At 43.4% G+C, this 24,458-nt stretch overlaps 1 protein-coding gene across 1 annotated transcript in view; it reads right to left on the bottom strand.

The window, feature by feature from the left end:
* The window catches only part of FRMD1 (FERM domain containing 1), a 42,599-nt gene that overhangs the window by 15,268 nt on the left and 2,873 nt on the right, over positions 1-24,458 (bottom strand). The window contains exons 2-4 of the mRNA XM_071547964.1: positions 17,170-17,335; positions 11,696-11,786; positions 1,565-1,644 (exon numbers count right to left, since the gene is read on the bottom strand). Coding sequence (XP_071404065.1) covers positions 1,565-1,644; positions 11,696-11,786; positions 17,170-17,265 — 267 coding nt within the window. The 5' untranslated portion in view covers positions 17,266-17,335. The remainder of the gene's footprint in view (positions 1-1,564; positions 1,645-11,695; positions 11,787-17,169; positions 17,336-24,458) is intronic.

Here is a 24,458-nt window from a genome sequence, read left to right on the forward strand (position 1 = left end):
CCTGAGCTGCACCACATCACTTAGCAAGGGACACATGCGCTGCTGTGTTGAGCATTTACTGCCCGAGGCTGAGGTGCACCAGCCTGGTATTAACTTTGTCTTTTGTTTGGCAGGACTCATATTTAGTTATTCACACATTCCTGCAGCCACAGACCAGAAGGCAATGTTGATGTCTGCTTCACATTGAGGATATCTGTTAGAAGAAAGTCAGCAATAGTTCTGATGTTTTAATTACAGCCTCTCTTTCAGCCTTATGGGTTGTTTAAAAAGGAGAAAAAAAAAGAAGCAAAAGGGGGAAATAAAAGAGGAATATTTTACTATCTCATTCTCTTATCTTTCCTACTTTGCCACTTTACTGTTCACATAGGTAACTTTGCTCCAACAGGCAGTTCCAAGGCTTTGTTGGTTGGACTCATTTCACTGGGACAAGGTATGTGGCATGCTCTGTGCATCTGATGCAGACAGCTTCTTGATCATCATGTGAATGTTTCCATAGTCACCCTATTTTATCAGCTGCACTGAGTTTTCTACCTGAAGCCTCTTCATAGGAATTAATTCTTGTCAACTAACCTGGTCTGATAGGCTAACTCCTCTCAGGCTGCAGTATTGACAACAGCAAATCATTCTGTCTTTTATGATTCACATCACACCAGAGGTTCAACACTTACCCTGACTTGAAAAGCACTGCAAGAATCCAGCCACAAAGCAGACCCCATCCCAAGGTGACTAAAAACACCTGCCTCAACTGGAAGGACAGCTTTCTGCAGGACTGCAGCAGTCTTTGAAGTAACTCTCACTCGTTTGGGAAAAGCAGAGCACTTGTTTGGGGATAAGAGAGATCCCCAAACTTCACTAGTCATCTAAACTTCTCTAAGCAGCAAAAATGGCAAGCCTGCCTACTCTGTGAAAGAAAATGCTTAAGGTGGAAAAAGTCATAATGAGCCAATTAAGATATCTGAATGCTGCATATAACTGCATGCTATATTTTGTTCTAGACTATGGCTCCTCCAATAATGACACACACAAACAGACATTATCCTGTCTTAATGACTGGTACTAAACAACTTCATAGGCTTGTCTTTATTTCATGCTGCTTTTACCCTCCCTTAATAGGGCTGGCTAGCATTAAAGAACTAAGGACTCTTCTCAAACAAAATACCCTTCCCTCTCCCTCCACTGTCCTTTTGCATCTACTCTAGAAGAATCACAGCTCCAGTCATCTCTGTCGTATCATGTTCAAGTCACAAAAGGTCATTTTAGGCTGTTTTGCTTACAGATAACTAAGTTTCAGACCAAGCTCAAAGGGAAAACTGACCAACTGACCTGCACTTCTGTAGCAGCTAAGCAGCAACCATGTGGTTACTATTGCTCAGGTAGTCGTGTAAAGGACTGTTTCAGCTCTTTTAATTAATTTTACAGTTGTGCACAAGTCACTGCATCTTGCTACTGAAAAGTATTCTGCAGCCCATCTTCAAGAAATGCTTTATGGACCTTTAAGAGTTTTCATTTCACTGTGTAGTCCAAAAAAACCCCAGCAACCTCCAAAATAAAACACCCTTCTTACTTTGGTCGTCTCTTTCTTCCATTCCTTTGAAAAGTATTTGCTAAGCTTCTGCTCCAGGTCTATAAAAACATATTCATTGTCTGAAAGACACAAAAAAAGGGATTTCATGTTAGATTTTTACTCATTAAATATTTAGATGACTCTACAAGTTATTTCCAAGCAATAAATTTTAAAACAAAGCTGACCAGGGAATAGACAGAGCAGGAAAAAAAAAAAAGAGTACTCTTAAGTACATGTGCTACTCCAGATAGTATGGAAGAAAGATCAGTTATGCCTTGATTCAAGAGATGCTGAGCTAAAGTTTCCCAAACACCTTGACCAGAAATGCAAAATTCTTATGTTGTAATTCAGAAACCAGTTGCAAAAGGGAAACATCATCTTATCAAGCTAATTGCACTGACAGTTCAGCAGATTCAGGGGTTATTGTTAATATTTTTATTATCATTAAACAAGCAAGTGCTACCCTAACTTCTACTCTACCATCATGTAGCACCAGGGTCCAACATGGCACAAGTAATTGAACAGTCAGGTATTTGTCAAGTTTCATCTTCTACATGTGCATGGGATCCTCTGAAAAGGTGAGAAAGCAGGACCAAAGAGAAATCCCCTCCTCTGGTGTTTCCTGCTCACACCCAACTCCTTTCATATGGAAAAAAGATGAACTACAGAAAAGAAACCTGGCCTCTCTCAAAAGACCAAAGGACCAGGACTTGCTCTCCAACACAGTGAGGGTGAACAAGACACAGCCTGAATGGCACAACATCTTGAAAAAGCTTTGTGATGCTTTCAAAGCTGATCTTTGTAACACTGCTTACCAATTATCAAATACAAACAATTCAGCCAATGAAAGACTTTTTCCTGGATCTTTAAGTCTCTTTAAAGAAAAAAAAAAGAAAAGAAAAGACTTGATGGGTGTTTCAGGCTTCAGCAGCAATGCCAGCTGAGCACCTTTACCCTTTGATCTTGCCCAGGACAGTGTTTTGACAGGTGACACAACTGCCAAGATGAAGTTTGTTTCTTAGACATGAAAGGTGCAGGGAAAAAAAAAAAAAGGAAAAAAGAACCCTTCACAAAACAAACTTCCAAGCTTTGGTGTTTGCTTTCTGATGTCAAACGAAAAAATAAAAAAGAACAGATGAGAATAGAGGTGAATTTTTTCTAATGGAGATTTACAACCAAATGAGAGCCTGCACTCGTGTTTGTATGGCAGATGCAGAAGTGGCAGCAGCCACCAGTACAACAGGTGTTGAAGGGGGCTCTGAGCTACCTTGCAGCCCCTCTCCAGAAGCATTCCTGATCCTTCCAGGCGCAGATACAGCAAATAATTTCTTTGCTAGCTTTCAAAAGCAAGTAAGGAAAGCAATTCCCTACTGCCACCTCCTTCAGCTCCCACTTCAAGGGAAACAAAAACACACCTGGTGCTATCCCAGCTTGGTCCACGAAGAAGCCAAAACAGTTCTGTTTTTATCTGTATGCTCTTTCTTGCATTGTACTGATTGCAGCTGCAATTTTAATATAATTACACTTCTGTTTCTCATGTACAGAAACAGCACAGTATTTAACAGCACTATTGAAACTGTACAGAATTTCTGAAAGTGTTGGTGGTGGGCATTTAAGTGCTGTAGCACACAAGGTGATATAGAAGTTGTTTAACTATTTGGACAAGGAGAGGAAGAGGTTTTATCATCCCAGAGATTGCATCTTGTACCTGCCTCTTCACTTATGCCCATAAGACAGGGTGGCAGGGGGACTACACTGGCCCCAGCCTTTGCTTCTCTAAGTCCATTAGGATCAGATAACGCTGGCTTGAAGAGGCTGATAGAAGTCCTAGTCAATGAGAGACAAGCATTTGTTCATCTGCTAGACTTGTCTCTGTCCCTTTCAGCTGCCAACCTCGAAAGCATCTCTCTGTAAAGCTTTTATTAAAAAAGAAGTAACAGCTCATTTAGGAAACAAATGCACAGCAAGTGACAGGAGTGGGATAATATGAGTATGGCACCCAGCACCGAAGCCTTCCCTGGGCTTTGGCAGTCCCAGGGAAGGGTGCTTGCTCCACTACAGGCTCCCACTCCAGGCATGGCACTGCTCCTGATGGCACAGCAGCCTGTGTCAGCTCTGCCAGCACTGTGGTGTTTAGCTGCTATTTGTAAACAGGGTAGGGAACCTGCATGGCTGTAACAAGGAGGGGCCAGGTTTTCCTTCTTGCTCAGTGTCTTGGGTTGAGAGGGGAGGGCAGTTTGGGCTAGGAGGCCAAATCAAACCTAGACACTCCCATGCCCAGAGGTGTTTAGAGAAACATGTGAATTATTCCTCAGCCAGCAGAGAAGGATAGCAACAGCAAGCATGGTGGCATGCCTTGAACCACCCCATCACACCTGAATACCAGGTCAGAAAGGGGAGAAGTATGACAGAACAGTTACACTGTAGTAAAGCCATTTGTTACTCACACCCCACAGCCCCTATTCATCTGTCATGTTAATTAGGTTAGAGAGATGACTCTGTGAGGGCCCACATGTCAAGCCTGAGGACTCCAGGTTGTTATCAGGCCTACTGAGAGATGTGCATAGGACCCAAAATGCACAGGCTGCAGGAGGACACCCAATGTATCAGCTCTCCCTGGGGGTCCCACTCCTCCCCAGTCCAGTCCAGCATCCTCCCTCCTGTGCAGGAATGCAGCATTGCATTCTTGTCTTAATGAAGTTAATATTGCTGGAATGTCAACCTGCAGTGTAAGCCTCCAACTATGAAAACGAAGAGGTATTTTCCTCTGCAGCCCTACTGTGGTTTGTGGTTGTTTTGTTTGGTTTTTTTCCCCCTTAAACTGGATTAGCAATGAAACTTAAAGACAGCTTTTGCCAGATGCTGAAACTGTGTCTGGTTTGAAAACAAGCATCTTTAACAGGTATGAGGGCATCAAATTACAGCACCTCTGAGCAGTGCTATAAAGGACAGTATAGAAATGCACAGATGGCCACCTTGCCAGGGAAGAATACGTTTGATCTGTGGAACCAAACAGGGCTGGATACTCAGGAGGTGCAAACTGCCATTGCTTCACTGGCCACAGCTGAAGGACAAGTGAAAGGTACTAAGAGGCTGCATTGCAAGCATGCACACATGCAAATACACACTCATCCACCTTCAGCTACTGACACAGAGTTCATCAATCTCATCTCAGTGCTGACCTTACAAATACATCAGCTTCTCTTAAAAGGTTCCTTCATGTATGTGAGTACAGACACCAGACCTGGCACAAGACAGCAGTGCACTGCACTGCAACCCCAGGGAATGCATCTGGACAGCCAGCTAGTGTGGAGCAATGCAATTTACACATTTCTCCCAATTTCAGCTTTTAAGACCTCTCAAATGAAATCAAAAGTTTATGCTGTAAAAATCACATTTCAAATTAACCAATTACCAGAAATGCAAACATTCACCGCTCCTACTCTGCATAATTAGCTATGCACATTTTGATATTTGAGAAAATATAGGACACACATTCTTGCAAAAAAAAAATGGGTCAGGTCTCCAGTGAGAAAAAAAAAGTGACAGGTCAAGTGAATGATGTAGATTTACAATAGGCATTATTTACACCGCAGGAAAAAATGGGAATAGAAAATTATGGCTGTAATACAGGGTCAGATCAGTTCTGAGTCACTGGTACTCTAAAAGCCATTATTTTGGATTAACCAGTTTCTCCTCATCTCATTTTTTATGAAAGGTAAGTTCTCTGCATAAAAAACAAGTAATGGTGAATGCCAAAACCCTATTGTCCTTCTGTGCCCATTTTTGCTAGGAGCACTGAGAAATCCCACAGAGGTGTCCCACTAAGAGAAGAGCTTAGGCCCTGTAGGCAGCCAGGAACATCCCATTAACAAATTTGGTTGAGTCAAGCATATTTTAGTAATACAACCAGACAGTCCAGAATAATAGGATTCAAATACAGTATGAATTTAGTGCAAAGCTGAATTTCCACATAGCAAGCATTTTTTACCTTAAAGGGAAAAAATTATCCTTGGCTATCACGCTTAATTTCTCCCAGAGGCTGCAAGAAGCCTCATAGTAACAGCACTATGTCCCTCAAGGCACAACATGAAAGAGGGCAGGAGCAGGATAGAGTGATGCTGGGGCTAGGGGAGAGCTGTAGCTTAAAAAAAAAACCCCAAACCCAAAAAGCCCCACACCAAAACATACCTCACAAAACATGCTGTAGACCTCATATACCCTGGTTAGCTTCCCTGAGTAACAGCATGGAATTTTTTTTGCTTGTTTATTGAAGAAGAGCTGGTCACACACTCTATTTGCATGTACAGCTCCCTGAGCTTCCAAGTGCTAGCAGTCTCAGAACACCACTATCCACATGGCATCTGCGCCCACCACCTGAACACAGTTTTTCGATGTTCCTGGTCTTACATTTCTAGCCAACAGAAATAAACATTGTCTACTTTCTAACATCCAGTTAATTATTTTACTAAGGGGTCTAAAAGAACTTGGTTAAGGATAACCTTGTATTTTTTGCTTTAGGTGGAAAGCACATATATCCCAAGTGAAGAAGGGAAGAATCTCAACAGCAGCTGGGAGTAAAGCAAGGGAAGTCCTGGCTGAGGTCGCTTTACCTGGGATGGACATAAGGCATACAGAAGGTACGATGAAAGGAGACAATATCAAGAAACCTGAGGTCATGAGGCTGTTAGGAGCTGTTGAGGTCTGAACACTGAGATAAAGGCTCAGTCTTTCCTGGTAATGGATAGGTACTGCAGAAATTTTATGCTGGCATCTTAGAGTTAGCAACAAGGCAAGCCCAGGCAAAGATCTTCAAACTTTGGCAGTCATGAGGGATTCTCCTGCACAAGAAGAGCTGCAGAATTATTTCTAGCACTGCTCATCCAGAAGCAAAGAAACCCCTTGGAATTCTCAGACAAGAGAGCTTTTGGCTGGATGTGGTACTGATGCTGAAGGAGAAACAATCACCAGCAGGTACAGGCAAAAAATGCCTTCATAGAAAGAGACCATGTAAGTACTTTCAAAGAGTACTGTATACTCTCTGAACACCTGAATCCCTGGAATTCCCTCTAGATGGTACATTTCTGATATGTTTTTCTTATCTGGCATTAAAGTCATTTGAGGTATCTAAGTCACTGTCATGGAGTTGTACATTAGGTTAGATTACAGAAGAAATTCCTAAAGGAGATGCAACTATCCAAGTGTTTAAGAGGACAGTCAGAAGCAGGGGTAATGGGGAAGGACTGGGGTGTAGAAATCATCAGAAGGTAGTTTGGAGAACTTTTTTTGTCATCTGTCTCTCAAAGAGACCCTTTGTTATAGGAGATACCCACATAATATAAAGATAATATGATAGCATATTCTGTCCATGAACTTCAGTACTGGAGGATATACAAATGGAGAAGAGTTAACTGGAGACAGAGTGGTCTTGGCAGAGTTAATCACTGAGTTCCTTGCTAAGCACATGCTGGGAAGCATGGGCCTTGCAGGGTGAACAGCCATAGCTGTAATAACCAAAGGATGGTCCTTGAGGCAGGAGACCTGAAGCAAAGGGATTCGGTTTTGTTAGTAACCCATCCTGACAAATTGAGAAGCGGACACAGAGAGACAGCAGCAGGGTACAGGAGCTGCAGTCTTGCTCCTTCCTGATTGAAGGCTTCCATCTGCTTGAGTCAAGCAAGGTTTGCTCCTAGAAAGGAAAAGCCCCAAGACTCAGGATCGAAGGATCTGGTTTATAGCTACAAAGGAGGTCTGGCTGTTCTTTGTCTGCTGACAATCAGTTTTGTTTTAAAAGACTGAATGTGTCACCACACACACACTCTGATAACAAGAGGGAAACCTCCCATGGGGCACTAGATAAGGTTGACCCTGCAGGAGGATTTACCATATAAGACACAGCTGCTGATACCTATGGAGCCAGACTGAACCTGGCAGGGTTGCAGGGTCTTTCACTGAGTAAACCACAAGGAAAAAAATGCACTTCAGCAGCAGCAACATGCAAAGTATAGCCTGCTTGATGATTCATGACAAAACTGGAGAAGCAACACGTCCCAGAGTTTGTGCTGGTGTGGCCTCCCATTAATGTACACTCCTGAACTTTATTTTCAAAGTGATCAACCTCTTACAGACGTAAGTTTTTTTCCCCAAAATATACTTGGTTGAAGTGTTTTTTCTCTTGAGAATAAAAAAAGTTCAAGACCAGAAAGGGCTAAAAAAATCTATCCTGCCACCATTACTGTTAACCTTTAATCTTGGTGGCTGCCTTCAGCACCTGCAACAGTTAGAAGTGAAGGCAACAAATTTAGGCAACAAATTCTGGAAAACATGCTCCATGACCTACAACTGGACCTTAAAACATTCATAGTTTGTAGTTTGCATGGTGCTTTGTGGTGCTGTTTTCATTTTTGCCACACTTAGGGGTTAAACTTCTGTTCATGATTAGGGACCCCAACCTCTTGCCCTCACACACATACTTACTATGAGACCAACTGAGCATTAGTGTATCTGTACAACAACTGCAGGTCAAATGGGCTCCTAATCCAGATAATCCATGCAGTGTGATTGGCTACATGCTGTAGAAATCCTTTGATTTTCATCCTCTTGTTCCTGCTGACAGTCAGGGTTTTGTTGACAAATAAGCAGGAAAGTAATGAATGCAGGTGGATTAGAATACCTGTCTTTGCATGTGGCAGCATCAGAGTGCCAAAAATAAATACAAGAAACCTGAAAAAATATCCTTATTAAAACACGACCGCTGGTTTGTTTTTTTCAAAAAAACCAACATCTTAGAGCTGCAGCACAGAGGTGAAAGCATGATGCAGAAGAGGAATACTTTCTTCTGAAATGTTCATAGAATCATAGAATCGATTGGGTTGGAAAAGACCTCCAAGATCATCAAGTCCAACCCTTGGTCCAACTCTAGTTCATTTACTAGATCATGGCACCCAGCGCCACGTCCAATCTGTGTTTAAAAATCTCTAGGGATGGTGAATCCACCACCTCTCTGGGCAGCCCATTCCAATGCCTGATTACTCTCTCTGTAAAGAATTTTTTTCTGATATCCAACTTAAATTTCCCCTGCCAGAGCTTAAGCCCGTGCCCCCTTGTCCTATTGCTGAGTGCCTGGGAGAAGAGACCAACCCCCACCTGGCTAGAACTTCCCTTCAGGTAGTTCTAGACAGTGATGAGGTCACCTCTGAGCCTCCTCTTCTCCAGCCTAAACAACCCCAGCTCCCTCAGCCTCTCCCCATAGGGCTTGTGCTCCAGTCCCTTCTCCAGCCTTGTTGCTCTTCTCTGGACTCACTCCAGCACCTCAATATCCTTTCTGAACTGAGGGGCCCAGAACTGAACACAGTACTCAAGGTGTGGCCTCACCAATGCAGGGTACAGGGGAAGGATCACTTCCCTGGTCCTGCTGGCCACGCTATTTTTGCTCCAGGCCAGGATCCCATTGGCCTTCTTGGCCACCTGGGCACACTGTTGACTCATGTTGAGCTTCCTGTCAATTAGTACTCCAAGGTCCCTTTCTGTCTGGCTGCTCTCCAGCCACTCTGTGCCCAGCCTGTAGCACTGCAGGGGGTTGTTGTGGCCAAAGTGCAGGACCCGGCACTTGGCCTTGTTGAACTTCATCCCATTGGAATCAGCCCATCTCTCAAGTCTATCCAGATCCCTCTGCAGAGCCCTCCTGCCTTCCAGCAGGTCGACACTCCCTCCCAACTTGGTGTCATCAGCAGATTTGCTGATGATGGACTCAATCCCCTCATCTAAATCATCAATAAATGTTGATGCTTCCTCTCCTTTTTTTGGATGTCTAACACAGCCTTTCCTCACAGACCAGTCTTCCCTTCAAAGCCTCCATGTGATGTACACTGACGTGCTGCCCAGCCGAGGCAGTGGACTTAAATACCCACAAGACAACCCCAGGAATGCAAAACTTACACAGGCCTCCCCACAACCTGAGCTGAGTGCTTCCCTTTCTTGAAGTGACAGCTTATCAGAAAGTCAAAAATCCCTGAAAAGCAGACAATGCCTTAAAAGCTACTTCCAAAGGCCAGACTCAGAGTGCTACATTTGCTATAGAAGCAAGACCTCAGCCACCGAGGGCAGCAAGGAAGATGATGATCAGTCTGTTAACCAAAAGAAGATGGGGGGAAATCAAGTTGTGGAACAGAAAAGTATTTCCTCTGCTACAGCTCCACAGTAAAAAACCTGGAGCTATTTTAAAAAGAAAACAAAGGAAAACTTAAACTCTACCCCCACCACCAGATTCCAGGCAACAGCTCATTGGACTTTGACAGACTAAACATGTGGACCAGAGGAAGGAATAACAAACTGACCAGGTTTGCTCCCTCTCTCAAGAGTTTGCTGCAGCCTTCCTCATGGCTATGGCCATTCAAGCTGAGAAACTCACTGCTGACACTCCTCTGTTGTTTGGCCCCAACAGTTGCTTAAACAGAAGCTCAAATAAAAACAAAATTTTCTCCTTTTCCGAAACCTGTCTGGGTGATGGAGGTAGATGGCTGTCAGAAGGAGCCAGGGTGAGCATAAGTACAAACTGGGCTATGGCAAGCAGGAGTAAGCAATAACCAGGGAAGCAAAACCAAATGAACAAAAAATTAAAAAAAGGTTAATTCATGCTTCTGGACTCTTCCAACTCTTTTCCTTGACTTTTGTGAAGTGAGAACATAGTTTCCTTTTAAAGCTGTGGACAATATACTTTAAGGTCTAGTCAGCACAGCTTTACTATGCTCTTTGGGATGGGGTGGTTACACTGCACTTCCAACAGGTTGAAAGGCATCTGCCACAATAGGGTATTTTGGGGCTAAAGCCCCTGTGCTTCACAGAGTGAAGGAAACTGCTCCACACAAAAGTTGGGAGGGAAGACAAAAGCAGGTACAGAAAATATAAAGCAAAACACATGTGAAAGGGGAAAAAGTGAAAGAAACACAGGAAAGAACAGGAGAAGATGTTGTTCTGCAAGCAGAATAGGCAAAAACTGCTGTTAAAAAACGTGGCTAAGGGGAAGACTCAGAAACAGCGCTGACTTGTGAAAAAGTTAAAAGCATTCAGCTGTTCCTCACATTAAAAAACTGCAATAGTTTAAAAACACAGGTATATTTGTTTGCTACCAGTTTAGATATGTTGATGGAATCTCTTCTGATAAATAAACCTTATGGACATAAAAAGCTTTTGTTGGTCTCAGTTTGAGTGCTATATTCAGAAAAAGCAAAAATTTTTAAGAGAATGAGAGCAGAAAGGAAATGAGACAATTAAACTTAAAACCCCCCTATTTTATCTCACGTATTTGTAAAAAACTTTATTTGTAAGAAACTTTATTTAGAAGGACTTATAAAAGACTATTTCAATTAAATATCTAAAATTGCAGTAGTAAGGAAAACACTTGAGAAAATATTTAGAGGAGAGAAAAGTCTTTCAGTGATTTTGGAAATGTCGGGAGGGCAGGCTAAGCAGGACAACAGATCCATTTCTAATTACAAAAAGCTGGGGGTGGGAAGTGCCAATGATCATACCATCCTAGAAATGTAATCTGTCATATCAGTTTGCTCCTTTAAGGCATCATCTTAACACCATTTCCTGTCAACACTAAGCTGTAGGTCCAAGCAGATCAGCCTTTAACCTACGGACTAAGAAGTTTTGTATTTCCCATGTGATATTTCAAAATCTAGGGTGTACCACGTGTGCATTCAGTCCCCTAAAATCATTTGAGTTTCCTCCCTGGTGCTACATTCTTTGTGTGTGACTTCAGAAGACAAGTAACAATTTCAGCCCTGAAGTCCTTTTAAAATTCATCTCTTGTTCAATACTTGCAGCTTTGAATATAGTGAAAAATATGTTGATTAGCAACTCCCACTACAGGAGAGAGAGAAAGCCCCACTAAGAACAAAGGTGGAGAACAAAAGCCCCCCCCTCTTCTCCCAATTTGTCTGCCCACATACCAAAGATCAAAAGAGCTCTGGGAAGCTTGTGCATAATCTACATACTTTGTGACCTTATTACAATCAAATTCCCCCTGCAGCCATGGCCGCTGTGTATGTATGCACACACTGTAAATACACAAGTGGGTCTGTGGATGTTTGCCAAGTCACTTGCTTGTGTATTGAGTTTGCTTACTTTTAACTATGCTGAGGCCAAAGAAGTGAGGCTCTTTAATCTTCACTAAATCACAAACTTGCTGAAAGAGCTCCTGTCCAGTGGCTTTGACCTGAAAGACACAATGCATGCAACATTACAGATGGCTCACACACCTGGATGGAGCAACTCTTCTTTATGTTGGCCAATACAGTTTAGGGTACCATAGCAAAAAACCCAAACAAAACCACCCCACAGAACATGCTTTGTGTTCAGTATTACTACAGAATAATAATCAGTAATAACTACAGAAATGAAAATACCTCTTTCTTGCAGGTTTCTTTTTGAGAAGAGTTAAAAAAAACTAAAAACCTTAACTCAGGAGAAGTAAAAACAAAAGTAAAACAGAAGTACACAAACAAACATGAAACTCTGTGGTTTGAGCTGAAACAGCTCATAGGTTAGAGATGAGGTTGCTCTGTACCTCACACAGAAGAGCTTGCTCTGTCTCCTGCTGACTTCTGGTTACACAGTCATTAACATCTTCATCTTCTGCAGCTGTCATCAACAGCCTGTAAGCCCTTACCCATTTCCACGCTGAGACCTTCCAATACCTCTGCCTCCCGTAATGCTGTGCATGCACTGAGGAAGAGCTGGCAAAGCAGAGCTGCCAGCACACACTCCTGCAGGGGACCAGAGGCTGGGCAGTATTTGTAACCACGGCACAGGGCACGAGAGCGCAGTGGCACTGCAGCACAGCTACTGCATGCCTTTGCTAGCAGGGCTGCTTGGAGCACAGGCTGCCCCCAGAAAGAGGATGATTCTGGTTAACTACATGTGCAGAACTGAATGTGTACTCTGAGTGGAAGTTCTCCACTAAAAGTCCCCCCATCTATAGCCTCATTTCTTTCTGCCCCACTGCACCATCCCCAGAAGCACAGAGAGACAAACCACAGACACAAATACAAACCCTCCAACCCAAAGAGGCAAAGGGGAATGGGTTCTGAGCAAGGGCAGATGGGGAGAGCAAAACAGCACTGACACAGACAGCCTCAGCTCAGCCCAGGGTGCATCCAGCTGCAGCTGCAAAAAGGGCCAGGACCTCTGAATTCCATTACACCACTGCTGGATGGTGCAGATTAGCAGCAGCAGGAGCAGTCCTCCTGAGGGGTATAGTGCAGGGCTACCTTCAGGGAAACAAAGATGACAGGGCAGAAGTCAACTGCTTACCTCTCCTACAAACCAATCACCATCCTAATTCTTTGAACTGTTTTAGGGTAGGTGTGTCGCACTCCCCAGAAACTGGCTTGTACTCACCTCCCTGTGCCAGCATGTACCATGTCACTAGACATGGACAATGGGAAACAGGAGGTCATTTAAGTACTCATTTTCTTCTACTTGACAAGGCATTGGTAGCCAGACACTCACTACTGTTTTATCAGGAGCTTTGAAGTCTGCACTACACCAGTGCAAACACGTGTCCTTTGTCAAGGGAGGAGGTAGGGCATAGTTCCAATAAGACCCAAACCCACATCTGGGTCTTATCACTAGTCTCCACATTAGACTGCACCCTTACAGTCTTGCACCTAAATGCAGTATTTGCTCAGCCGCTAAGGACACACTTTTGGAAGGGAAAGTTGTGCAGAGATCAGTCTCCGTTCCTAAGGAAGCAAGCTCTGAGCATGTTCTTCTACCTGGGAAGGACTTGCTAAGAAAGACATGACCTTCCTCTAGCCAGGATGGTTATGGTTATACAAGAGTCACTGTCAGCACAGAATTCTCTGTAAATACTATATGATGAGATGGATTTTCTAAGTGGCATGCTTTCACTCCTAAGGGAAGAAAAACTTGCTTTATAATACTTAGTTCTAGGGAACTGAGCACTTCAATGTTTTGTGACACTCAGCTCTAAGTAGTGATTTAAGCAGATTTCTTGCACAGCAGGTATGTGACTACCACCTTGTTCACTCTCCTCTTGGCACTTGTCTTCTGTATCAAGTTTTACTCCCAGCCTTCAAGGCTATGCAATACCAATTACATCTGCAATTACTGTTCCCCTCCTCCTGCCTTCCTCTCTTCTGAAAGCAACCAATAACTTCCCTTTGCAGTTTTCATCTGGGCACTTCTCTTTGGACTTTCCTCCCTTTTCATGTGATTCCTGTGCCAAACTCCACCCCAGAAATGCCATGAATCATTCCTTTCACTGATACTCAGCTTTGCCCCATGTCCAACTCAGGCTTCTTTACACATAAAATTTAATCCAAAGTAAAGGCGAGTGCAAGTTTACAGAAGGTAAGTGCTACTCCAATGTTATTCTTTGTACAAAGATTCCTGTGCACTAGTTACCTATCTCTATTCTCCTTGGTCCATATGCTTGAAAATATCAGCTCTGCTGCTCACAGAACAACTGAAAGACTTCAGATCTATGCTTGCAATTCACCAACACACACAACCTCAACAGACTTCCTCCCCTCAAAAAATTTCTGTTCATGCTCCCACCCTTACTGTCAGCTAGGCAAAGTGCAGCATCTTCTGTGGCTGCTCCTGAACTACCCAAACACAGGTAGAGTGGTTGCCTGCCCTGCTCCCATTATTGAGTTGAGCCTTTGCTAGCACAGGTCTCTCCTTCCTTCAGCTGCTACCATCTCAAAAAAATTTTAGAAATCTAGTTGACATTGATCATAAAAACGAGTTGGTATTGATCAACAGATTCAAAACTGTTGATAAGCCACAATACTGGCAGACAAACAAAATTGAAAAAAATGGATACCACTGTAAGATCTTTGATACAACTGATACAACTTTAAATTGCACCATTCTTTCTCACAGCCCGCTTAAGCTCCCTAGTGCTCATATGCCTTCTCCCCACTAGAGTTGCCCAGAACAAGGCAGACTGCTTTGCTCTGTGCTCTGATGTCCATTCTCCTAAGCAAAAATTTACCACTTTGCCTTGCCATCTTCAGAGCAGCTGGTGAGCTGCAGCACCTACTAGCTCTCTTCACTGCTCTGCTTCTCCTCATGTTCACAGCTGGTTCCAGGAAGACAGTTTTCGTCCTCACCATTCCCTAAAATTCACCATGCCTTCAGAAAGATGGACACCAAAGTTAATGAAGAGATATGAAGGAAGAGAATGTAAAATGGCTCCTGCTCTTCTCTCTTCAACAGCACTATCTGTGAAGGGCATAAGACAAGTTCATTTTAAAGAGCAGACTTCAGTCTATATGTGACCACATAAAACACATAAGTAAACTCTTATCTCGAAGGGTGGAATTTATATGGGAGAGGGAAGAGAGGAATTACCTGCATAAACATTGTGCTTATCACGGGAAGGATCTGTAATTTATTCTGCTGGAAGGATAACCATTCCTACCTACCTCACTGAGCTGCAAGCTTGTTTAGTATTTGCATTCCACACTGAAGAGGTTAAAAGGCTTTGGAAATGTTTAGTAGTGCCATTATTATTCTAATAAATGCACCAAGTATCATCTGTGTTTGTGCTAATTAAATTTGGGTTCTACCAACATCACTAGAAAATTGCCTTGATCTTTCTTTAAAAAAGAAAAATCTCTCCAGCTGTGAAATCTTATTTTTTGTTGCTGTTTTGAAGGGGTGTTGTGGTGAAGTCAGAAGCCAAATGAAAAGCTGTTTCTGGTGACTTGCCCAGACGTAACAGGTCATGTTTCACTCTCTATGCAATTAGGACACAACTGTGTGTTGAGGTTTCATGTTCTGGCCCAGGCAGCTATTCTCTTTCACATGCAGGCATTTTCATGTGCACACTTCCCAACTTCCTAGCCACAAAAGAAAGGGAGACACGGAAATGAAAATGGTGAATGTCTTTAAAAAGAATACAAAGGGGTGCTTTGGCAGGGACACCTCTGCCAGACACAGTGGTGATGTTCAAGGAACCACAGCTCTTTGGAGGAGTAGGAGGCTGGGACAGGAGAGGGGAACAGAGGGGGACACAGCACCTTTCCCATGTCCCTGTCAGCGCTCAATGCGAAAGACCATTTTGTATGCTTATTAAATATCGTGGAGGTATTCAAGACATATAGACGTAGCATTTAGGGACCTGGTGGACTTGGCAGTGCCATGTTTATGGTTAGACTTGCTGATCTTAAGGGCCTTTCTCACTGTAAACTGATTTTATGATAAACTGCAGGTATCTAGGATTTACCAGAACATGACCCAGTGATGAAGAAACAGCTGCATGCTCAATTCAGGCACGGCCACAGCAAGGAGCAGTGACAATATCAGTCAGCCTTGCTGGGAAACTACTCTCCTACACACCAGTCTGCACCTTCCCCAGGGCAGGACAGCTCTGCTAGCTCACAGCATTAGCCTCCCTGATGAAAGCTTTAAGAAGGTGAGATTTAGGGTCAGCTGCAACAGACCATTACCCAGGCGCGTGCACCTGCCACCAGGAACTTGACTAAATCATCATTTTGTGGCTTGCACAAAAACCAGCCGATTGCAGAAGCCTTCTGGGGCAGTGGATGGGCTGGCTTTGAACCAGTAACCTAGATGCAGTGTCCCAGATTTCACTGTTAAAGCTTTATTCCATCCAGCCCTTGAGGCTGTTTCAGTTAAGGAAGCTACACTTACACACAGCAGGTAGGAAAATTCAGGCATGGATTTTGAAGATTAGCACGCACAGTTTCAAAAGCCACCATTTTAATCGAGTGCTTAAAGTAACAGTTTGCTACAACTGTCTTCTCCTCCTCCTCATTCCAGAGGGGGGAAAAAAACCTACCCAAAACAAAGCAAAATCTCCCTAGCCCACACACGAGTGCATGCACACGCTCACAAGAGAGCACTTATCCTTGGGGTTAGCTTGTCCTCTGAACGTGAAGTGCCTCTTGTCAGCTCAGTTTCTCACAAGTTCAAGGAGCAGCCGGCACTGCACAAAGAGGCTCCGTGCTGTGGCAGACAGCGTGCCACCCTGGGCTGCCAGCTGAGCCGGCTCTGCTGTCACTTGTGCACACTCTGAGACATTCCAAGCAGCGATCAAAGAAGTGATGCAACTTACCTCTATTTTTTTGTGTGCAGGAGTACTCAGAGGTGAAAAACGCCCACCCTCGATGGCTGTTTACTCTGCCTTAGAGGCTTTGAAGGGATCTGCGCGCTATCAAACCCAGTGATAGCTAAAACACCAGAGTAAACAGTCATGTATTGGGCACACTTGCTAAGTCATCAACGCATTTCAGGTTCAGTTTCTTAAATATTGCTGGATTATTTTGAGTGGCAAAACCGCTCAGAGATAGTCAAAAGTAAATAACAGAAAAAAAGCGGAGGGGACCCCCCATCCTGTAACACAGCCATGACTTTTAAGGAGCTCTGCGAATGCGTTGAAGCTGCCCAATTAGAAAATGGAGCACCAATTATCCTAAGCTGGCTAATAGCCTTTCGGTCAACAGACCAGCACCAAGCTTTCACGAGAACAATGGGAGCTAACAAAACTGAACCTGGGCTGCGATGCAGTGACCTCCCAGCCTCTCTCCCTCGCAGCCACTCACCCCAACGGCGAGGCTGAGCTGCTCACGGGTGGGCAGGAAGACGCAGACACTCCGGATCTCTGGCTGCATCCTCCCTGTCAGCAGTGCCCTGTTCATCGTGGGCAGCTCCACATGGGCAAAGAGTCTCCTCTCCAGACGGGTGTCAGGCTCCCTTCATCCCATGTACCTGTTGAAAAGGCGAGAGCATCAGTGCCGTGCTTCTGCCGGCACTGGGAGCAGCTCACAGCATGCACGTGATGGGATGTTTTCCTCTTCGCTGTTTAAAAACAAACAAACACAAAAAGCCAACAGTCATCTGTTTACCAGGGCCAGCCAACGTTTCCATCAGCATCACAGCACAAACCAGAAAGCATCAACCTTTAAACAGCTTGAAAGTCCCAGGAGAGTGCCATAAAGCAATGAGGTCTCCCTGGAATAACAAACCAGACTCAAGATTTCCAGACGCATATAAACGATAAGGCAGGTGACACCTCGGATGACTTCCTGAAAACACCCACAACATAGGAGAGTGCAGTTTGTCAACCAGGTACCTGTCTGTCAGCCAAAGCAGAGATTTCAATGGGCTGCCAGCAGGCATGCATCAGTGCAGATGACTTCATCTGAGCTGTCTTCCCTATCACTTCATCCCTAGTCCCTGGGAAACTGCTGCCCCAAATCCTCTATACCTCAACTCAAAGGAGGTGGAACACAAACTCAAAAGGCTGAGCCACCGTATAACGCTTTTTATGAGGTAAGCATTGCCAGCCTCCTCTCAAGAGCTGAGCTCAGGCTGCACAAGCATCTTAGAGCTGAAGTTAAGATATTAACAAAAATAAGAGATGGAAGTTCTGTCCACAGGCAAAGTACAGTAGCCAACATCATCTTCACATTACCACTAAATTAGACACAATTTTCTCAGCAATTTGTGACATTTTGTGTACAGCCCTCTTCTCTCCAATTCTTCTCAGCATTCCCCTCGAGGAAGTATCCTGTGGCACCTGACAAACTCATCAGGAAGGGGAGAGGCTCTTCAAGAGTGTTAGGTAAGAATGCCAGCAGAGTCCAGAACAAGCAAGATACCAGCCACGGGATCCACTCCATCCTGTGCAAGCGTTGATGCAAGTCAAATCCCAGCTTTCCTAACAAAGTCAGCCCAGCATGACTCCCTTCCAACATCTCATCACCAGCACTGCAACAGAAGTGCTGCTAGCTGATGTCTGCTTACAAACCCTCCATGCACCCGGGGACAGGCACAGAACCCAGAAGGAGCAGCCAAACACACTGGCTCTGGCAGTGATACCCTCTCTCACAACCACAACACAGCCCACCTTCAGGGGACATGATGTGAAGGGAGGCATGGGCTTTTCTTCACTCTACACAATGGATTCAAAGATGAGGGATCATAAGCAGCAAAGAAGCTGGTTACGTTATGCCAACATACAGCATACATATACATAGGTACCTGTGCATGTGTCATTACATGTAAGTTTTTAAATGCTTTTGTATTTAAAATCATGTTTGTCCTGGTTCAGGAGGAAAATATGGCAGAATCAAATTCTTGTGTGGGAGGTGGGAAAAACAGTCATGGGAAAACAAAGTATGGTACAGAAAATAGAACTTGATTTTGTCCTTCTCCCTTCAACTCTGTGCTCAAGCCTTTATTTTTTCTATTTAATCAAATACAAGAAAGATCTACGCTGTCCATTCACAAGTATAGAAGCTGCTTCATGCACCTCCTTTGCTGAGCCAACATATACCATGCTTCTTAATATAGCAATTCTTGATTCAAGATGTGAAGAGCATTCCTTATGAGACAGAAGTAGACCAAAAAATTGCAAGAGAGGGGGCTATTAAAGGTTGTTATTATTACTTTTTTCAAAAGTAGTATTTAGCTAAACAACTAGGAGTTTTATAAAGGTTGCTCTAAATTATAAGCAAGTAAGAAAAACACATTTGACATTCTGGGACAGGTGAAAGCTGTTATTAAATGAAATACTAAGAGAAAAACTGATTTATTTTCTCTTATTGATATAATTATACTGACACACTCTCTTAGGCTCTGGACTACACATTATTAACAGCTGTATATAAATTACAGATGTCTACAAAATGACTTGAGGGCAACAAGTCACGATTATTATTGCCAACTGATGTCATGCATGCCATAAACTTTATCAACAGCATAAAGACCTCAGAGTATGAACTTGACTTTCAACACAAGAAGATTTATCTTAATTGTCAAACTGCTGCACTGGCTGGTACACATTCTCACTTGCAAGGGGAAATCATGGCCAGACATTCATGGGACTTCATCAAAAAAGTGACTGTGAAAAACTTGTGCACACAGTTTTCTGTGGACAGCGGAATCCCACTTCCCCACAGCCTCTGTAAAACTAAGCTTCTGGAAAACTTTTTCTCTGGTCTCATACCTCCTTTGTCTATTTCAATTTTAAAGAGACCAGCTGTGGACCCTCAGAATAGGGCAGTGTTTTAAAACAAATGAGCTTGTGCATCCAGCCACAACAGGTAAGAGGTCAAAAAAGAAATGTCCTTAATCTTAAGAGAGAGGTCAAACACAAACTCAGCTCAACCTTCTCTTCTTAGAGGTATTTTAGGGTGTGATAATGATAATGAAACATTAACTTCCTACCATTGCATGTTTACACCCTTTTTTAAAAAAAGAAAAAAAATAGAGTTGTGAGTCAAGAGTAACTGTCCAAAGAAAACAATTGGCCAGGAGGAATGCTCTGACTTAAACATACCCAATTTCAGTCTGCCCATATGCCATTCTTTTGTTTACCACTGATTCCAACCTCTTAACCTCAATTAAACTCTAAAAGCTCCAGCAAATGCACTGCAGATGAATTAATAAAAGCTGAAGTCAATCACCATTCTCTGGGGACACCCTACAGGTGGTTTGTTTTTGTTGTGTTGGGTTGTTTTTTAACTAACATCATTTCATGTTTTAGCTCCTGCAGAAGTGCATTTTGAGATGTAATTGCTTGGTCAAAGGCCCAGCAAATCTATCAATTACAACAATCAAAGGCAGTATTTATTTGTACTTGTCTGGTATCAGACAGGGGGCTTATTAGTGGCCAGAGTGGTGGCACAGCTTATTTAGCAGTGTTTATTATACCTAAACATACATGCAGCAGAACTTTGGAAAACACGCCTGTCATTGATTTCAAGCCTTCTCTCACTAAGCAGTTCAAACGTGGCCATAAAAACTCAATTAAATCTTCTCCTTCTTTCTCCACAGACTCCCAGCACAGGGCCAGAACCTCAGCTCTCACTGGGGTCAAAGCAGGAATGGATGAGATTTTCCCCACCAAGATGGATAAGAACAGTAGAGCCCTCCATTGGAGGAAGAAGAAGAGGAGAATGAGCAGCAAGGAGCCTGTTTGCTTTGGAGGCTCACTAAACCACCTCACACACTGCATATACACAATGACACAAGGATAACCTGCCATCACTGCATTTTGGAGCCACACTACAGCCACCTTCTTCTGGAAGAAGGTCTCGTCCAAACAGCATGTGGGTTCACATAACCTTATGTTACTGCATTTTACACGTTAGTTCATGGGACCACAGCAAATTGGTCCACAGCAAATTCTGATTTCAGCCTTTAGGTACTGCCACAACCATATCTCAAGGGGATAAAGTGAATAGATGAACAAGCCATCACCTACCAACTCAGAATAGCAAACCAGAACAAAGTCTTCCTTTCCTCTATCAAGCAAAAAGAGCAGGTAATTCTGTGCCTCTCTCACAAACACCTGGAAACATGCTTTGTAAGGTTTATTATGATAAAACATCTCCTTTTCCTAGAGCTAGTAGAGAATGAGCATTGAGCATCTTCCTGATGAAACCTTACCACAGGGGCCCTACAGCATCTCATCAAAAACTGTCTAGAAACATTAAGATTCTTCTTAACATTTTCCAGACATTATCCAGAGATGTCTTAGGCTTCTAAGACAATGAAACTCCCAGGCTGCAGTTTCACAATCAGCTTAAGCAGCTTTAATCAACGCAGTCCTGCAGCAAGACAGACAGACAACTGCCTGGAAACAAATCTGCCCTTGGCAGCAACCCACATGTGAGCTGCCTGGTACTCATAATGAAACACAGACCTAAAACTGAGAAGCCCCCTCATCTTTCAGGTATTCTGTCCCCTCAGACATACACTGTAGGGCACCAGTACTATCTGCAAAACAGTAATAAAGAGCCTGAGTGAGTAAAGGATGTCATGATGGCATACACTAGCCTTTCCCAGCAACTTTAAGACCCCACCCACCTCCTTTGACTATCCCCTGCAATGATCAAAGTTTCTCTGGGAAGATGCATCAGTCAGGAGGGAAGGGGAAAAAAGGTTGCTTGTCAGGGCAGAAAACAAGACTGAAGCTAAATAGATATATGGTATAGCTGCAGATGACGTGAAAAGTGCCACCTGTGATCAACAGTCAGGACAACTAGGTCACATCCTGCAGCAAATTCCCAGAAGCACAGACTTTTCAAATGCATCTGTCTCAGCATCATTTCAGGACTAGAACGACACATTCAAAGACAAAGATGCCACAGGGAGATAAGGTATCAAATTTGGTATCCACAGACCTCTTTCAGGGTAGAATACACATCTGCATTCAAATACTGAGTGCTACTTAGTAGGAAGCCCCTAATCAAAGCCACTGAACAAGACACCTCCCAGTCACTTGAGTGTTCTGAAGGACTGGATCCCAGAACTGAGGCAGCTTGGCTATGCACAGATGCAACACTGGTGGCAGAAACAACTGGCTTCAGCCCGCTAATGTGCGAGATGCAATTGCAACAAGGTTTCTGCACCTGCTAACCACAAATAGGTCAGGTCTGAGCACGGTTGTCTTGCGGGGATGGGATGCGGTCCTGGCTCCCACCTTGCCTTCAGGATTTTCAAGAGATGCAATGAGAGAAACCTTCAAAAACTCCAGGGCTGTGAACCCTGGTGGGATAGATGGAGAAATCACTGAGCATTGGTCTTAGGTACCAATCAACATCCTTTTTCCTTTCTTCCTGTACAAGCAGCACTCCCTGGTGACACTAAGCTTTAACAATAGCAAGGACAATGCTTTCTCATTAGTCTTCTTTCCAGGATTAGACACAGCTCTTAGTTAGGCATGACTGCTCACACTCCCCAGCTTTGTGCTACAACGTTTTCCTGCCTCACATCAAGCAACAGGAGTTCTAGAACACCAAACATGTTCTTGAGCTTGTTACTCTTCTGCTCTGCATGCCACACAATGTGGATGGTGTGTTCAGAAAGAAGGGATCTCCCAAAATCCCCGGACCCCCATTCCTAACCTGGGGTGCTGTTGCTATACTACCCTGCCTGTAGGCTGCCCTAGACCTTAAGCTCAACGACAGGGACAAGTCTCCTATGCAGGAATGATAGCATTCTCTGGTAGCCAAGTAAAATTGACTCATATTTTTGAGCACAACTAATTAGTCCTTAAGGTGAGGAAAAATGCTTAACAGAGCACAGAGCACCAAAGGAGATGCTCCTGCAGAGCATGGAAGTGCAAGGGCAGGGCAGTGGTGGCAGGACCATGCAGGGTGGCTGCCACACTTCCATCCACCTCTCCCACTGGATGAAAAAAGGTCCTCAGCAGTTTGCTCCCTTTGAGGACAGCCCAGCCCTGAATTTATTATTATTTTTTTGAAACAAAAATTGAATTCAGGAGCCCTTTGAGAGAAAACGACAAATGAGTATTAAAGGCTCCAGGCAAAAAGGGATGAATTAGGATCTCATAGAGATATTTTTGCATCACTTCCAAGTGATGGAAAGTAGCTTTGAAATTTTGTACACAAAAACACGTAGCCTTTTAAAATACATCATTTTATCAGAAGCATATGCAAAACTTAGCAACGTATATGTTTCAGAGAATGCCCAAACAGTAAAGTCTGCAGCTAGAGCATGCAAGTCAGATAAAAGTAGTAGTAGGTACCATATTGCGTCTCACTATTTACATGTAGATTCTCAACATGATGAATTTCTTTACTTCTGTCTACTCTATTAATAGGCTTGTTTACTGAATACCAATCACTTATAAGACTTCCCCATACTTCATAAATTAAGCACATTAATTAAAGTTTGAGAGTCAGTAGCATTTTAAGGTATCAACTTGCCTAGGCAAATGCAGAACCATAAGAAAGACACAGCAACACACAGGATATGGTGTGAGCCAGCCCCAGTATCTATTACACCTCATACAGAGCAGCTGCAAAGGAAGCCTGCTCAGAAGTGCCAAGCTCCATTTTCCCAGCTGGATCACCAACACAGCATTGCATGAGATCTTGCAAAGGTTAAGGGAAGTGAATTGCTAGAATAGCCATTCAGGAATAGCAAGCTTGCCTCCCCTCAGACGCACAGACATGCCTCTTTTGAGATGGACCCTTAGGGAAAGCTCATTTATGGGCATACTTACACAGAGCCAGGAGTGCAGTAAAGACAATACCAGTCTCGTACCTCAGTGAAGAACACAAGATATTTCAGCTTAGCACTCCAACGATTGGTAATCCTGCCATGTAGTGCAATTTTTAGTAAAGAGCGTTCATCTTTTCTGTCTAGGGGAAACAGGACAACCAAAGTACAGACACAGCGCTGCAGCAAGTTCTTTAAAACAACGGAAAGTGAGGTTTCCTTCACTGCCACTGCAACTGTTGGGAAGCTGAGAAAGTGCAGGGAGAGCAGCAGCAAGACCAGGTCTCTCTACTGGCAACTCAGAAGAAAAGCACCTTTCTGTATTGTGCAAATTGCAAACACACAAGGTCTCCTGACCCAAAAGCCTATCTATTAATTCTCCAACTGGAAACATCTTTTTTTTTTAAGTCTACCAAGGCTATAAACAGGATCTCTCCCAGAGGGATCTGTTGTACTCTTGCCTCAAGCACAACAGCTGAGACATAATCTTCTAAAAGCCTGTCTTTGTAGAAGTTATTTCACAGTGATAGTATTTTTTTATACTTGATGTAGGCTGGACTGATTTGGAACAGATCCCCAAGACTCCAGAAATATTTTGCAGAGCTGTCCAAAGAACTGTAAATAAACTCTTCCTTCAATTTCTGCTCTCACCAAGATCTTGTAATAGTTCTACAAGTAAGCAGACTAAGAAGTCTTAAAAAAAAACAAAGGCATAATTATAACTTCACAAGGAATAACTTGAGTTACAGGACAAATAAAAGGACAGACATGCTTTTTTAATCACAATATATCACATAACAAACTATTCTGAGCAGGAATAGCTTTGCTACCACTCATAACCAGGTAAAAGAAAAAA

Source organism: Pithys albifrons, chromosome 2 (genome assembly GCF_047495875.1).
Source record: "Pithys albifrons albifrons isolate INPA30051 chromosome 2, PitAlb_v1, whole genome shotgun sequence".
Lineage (NCBI taxonomy): Eukaryota > Metazoa > Chordata > Aves > Passeriformes > Thamnophilidae > Pithys > Pithys albifrons.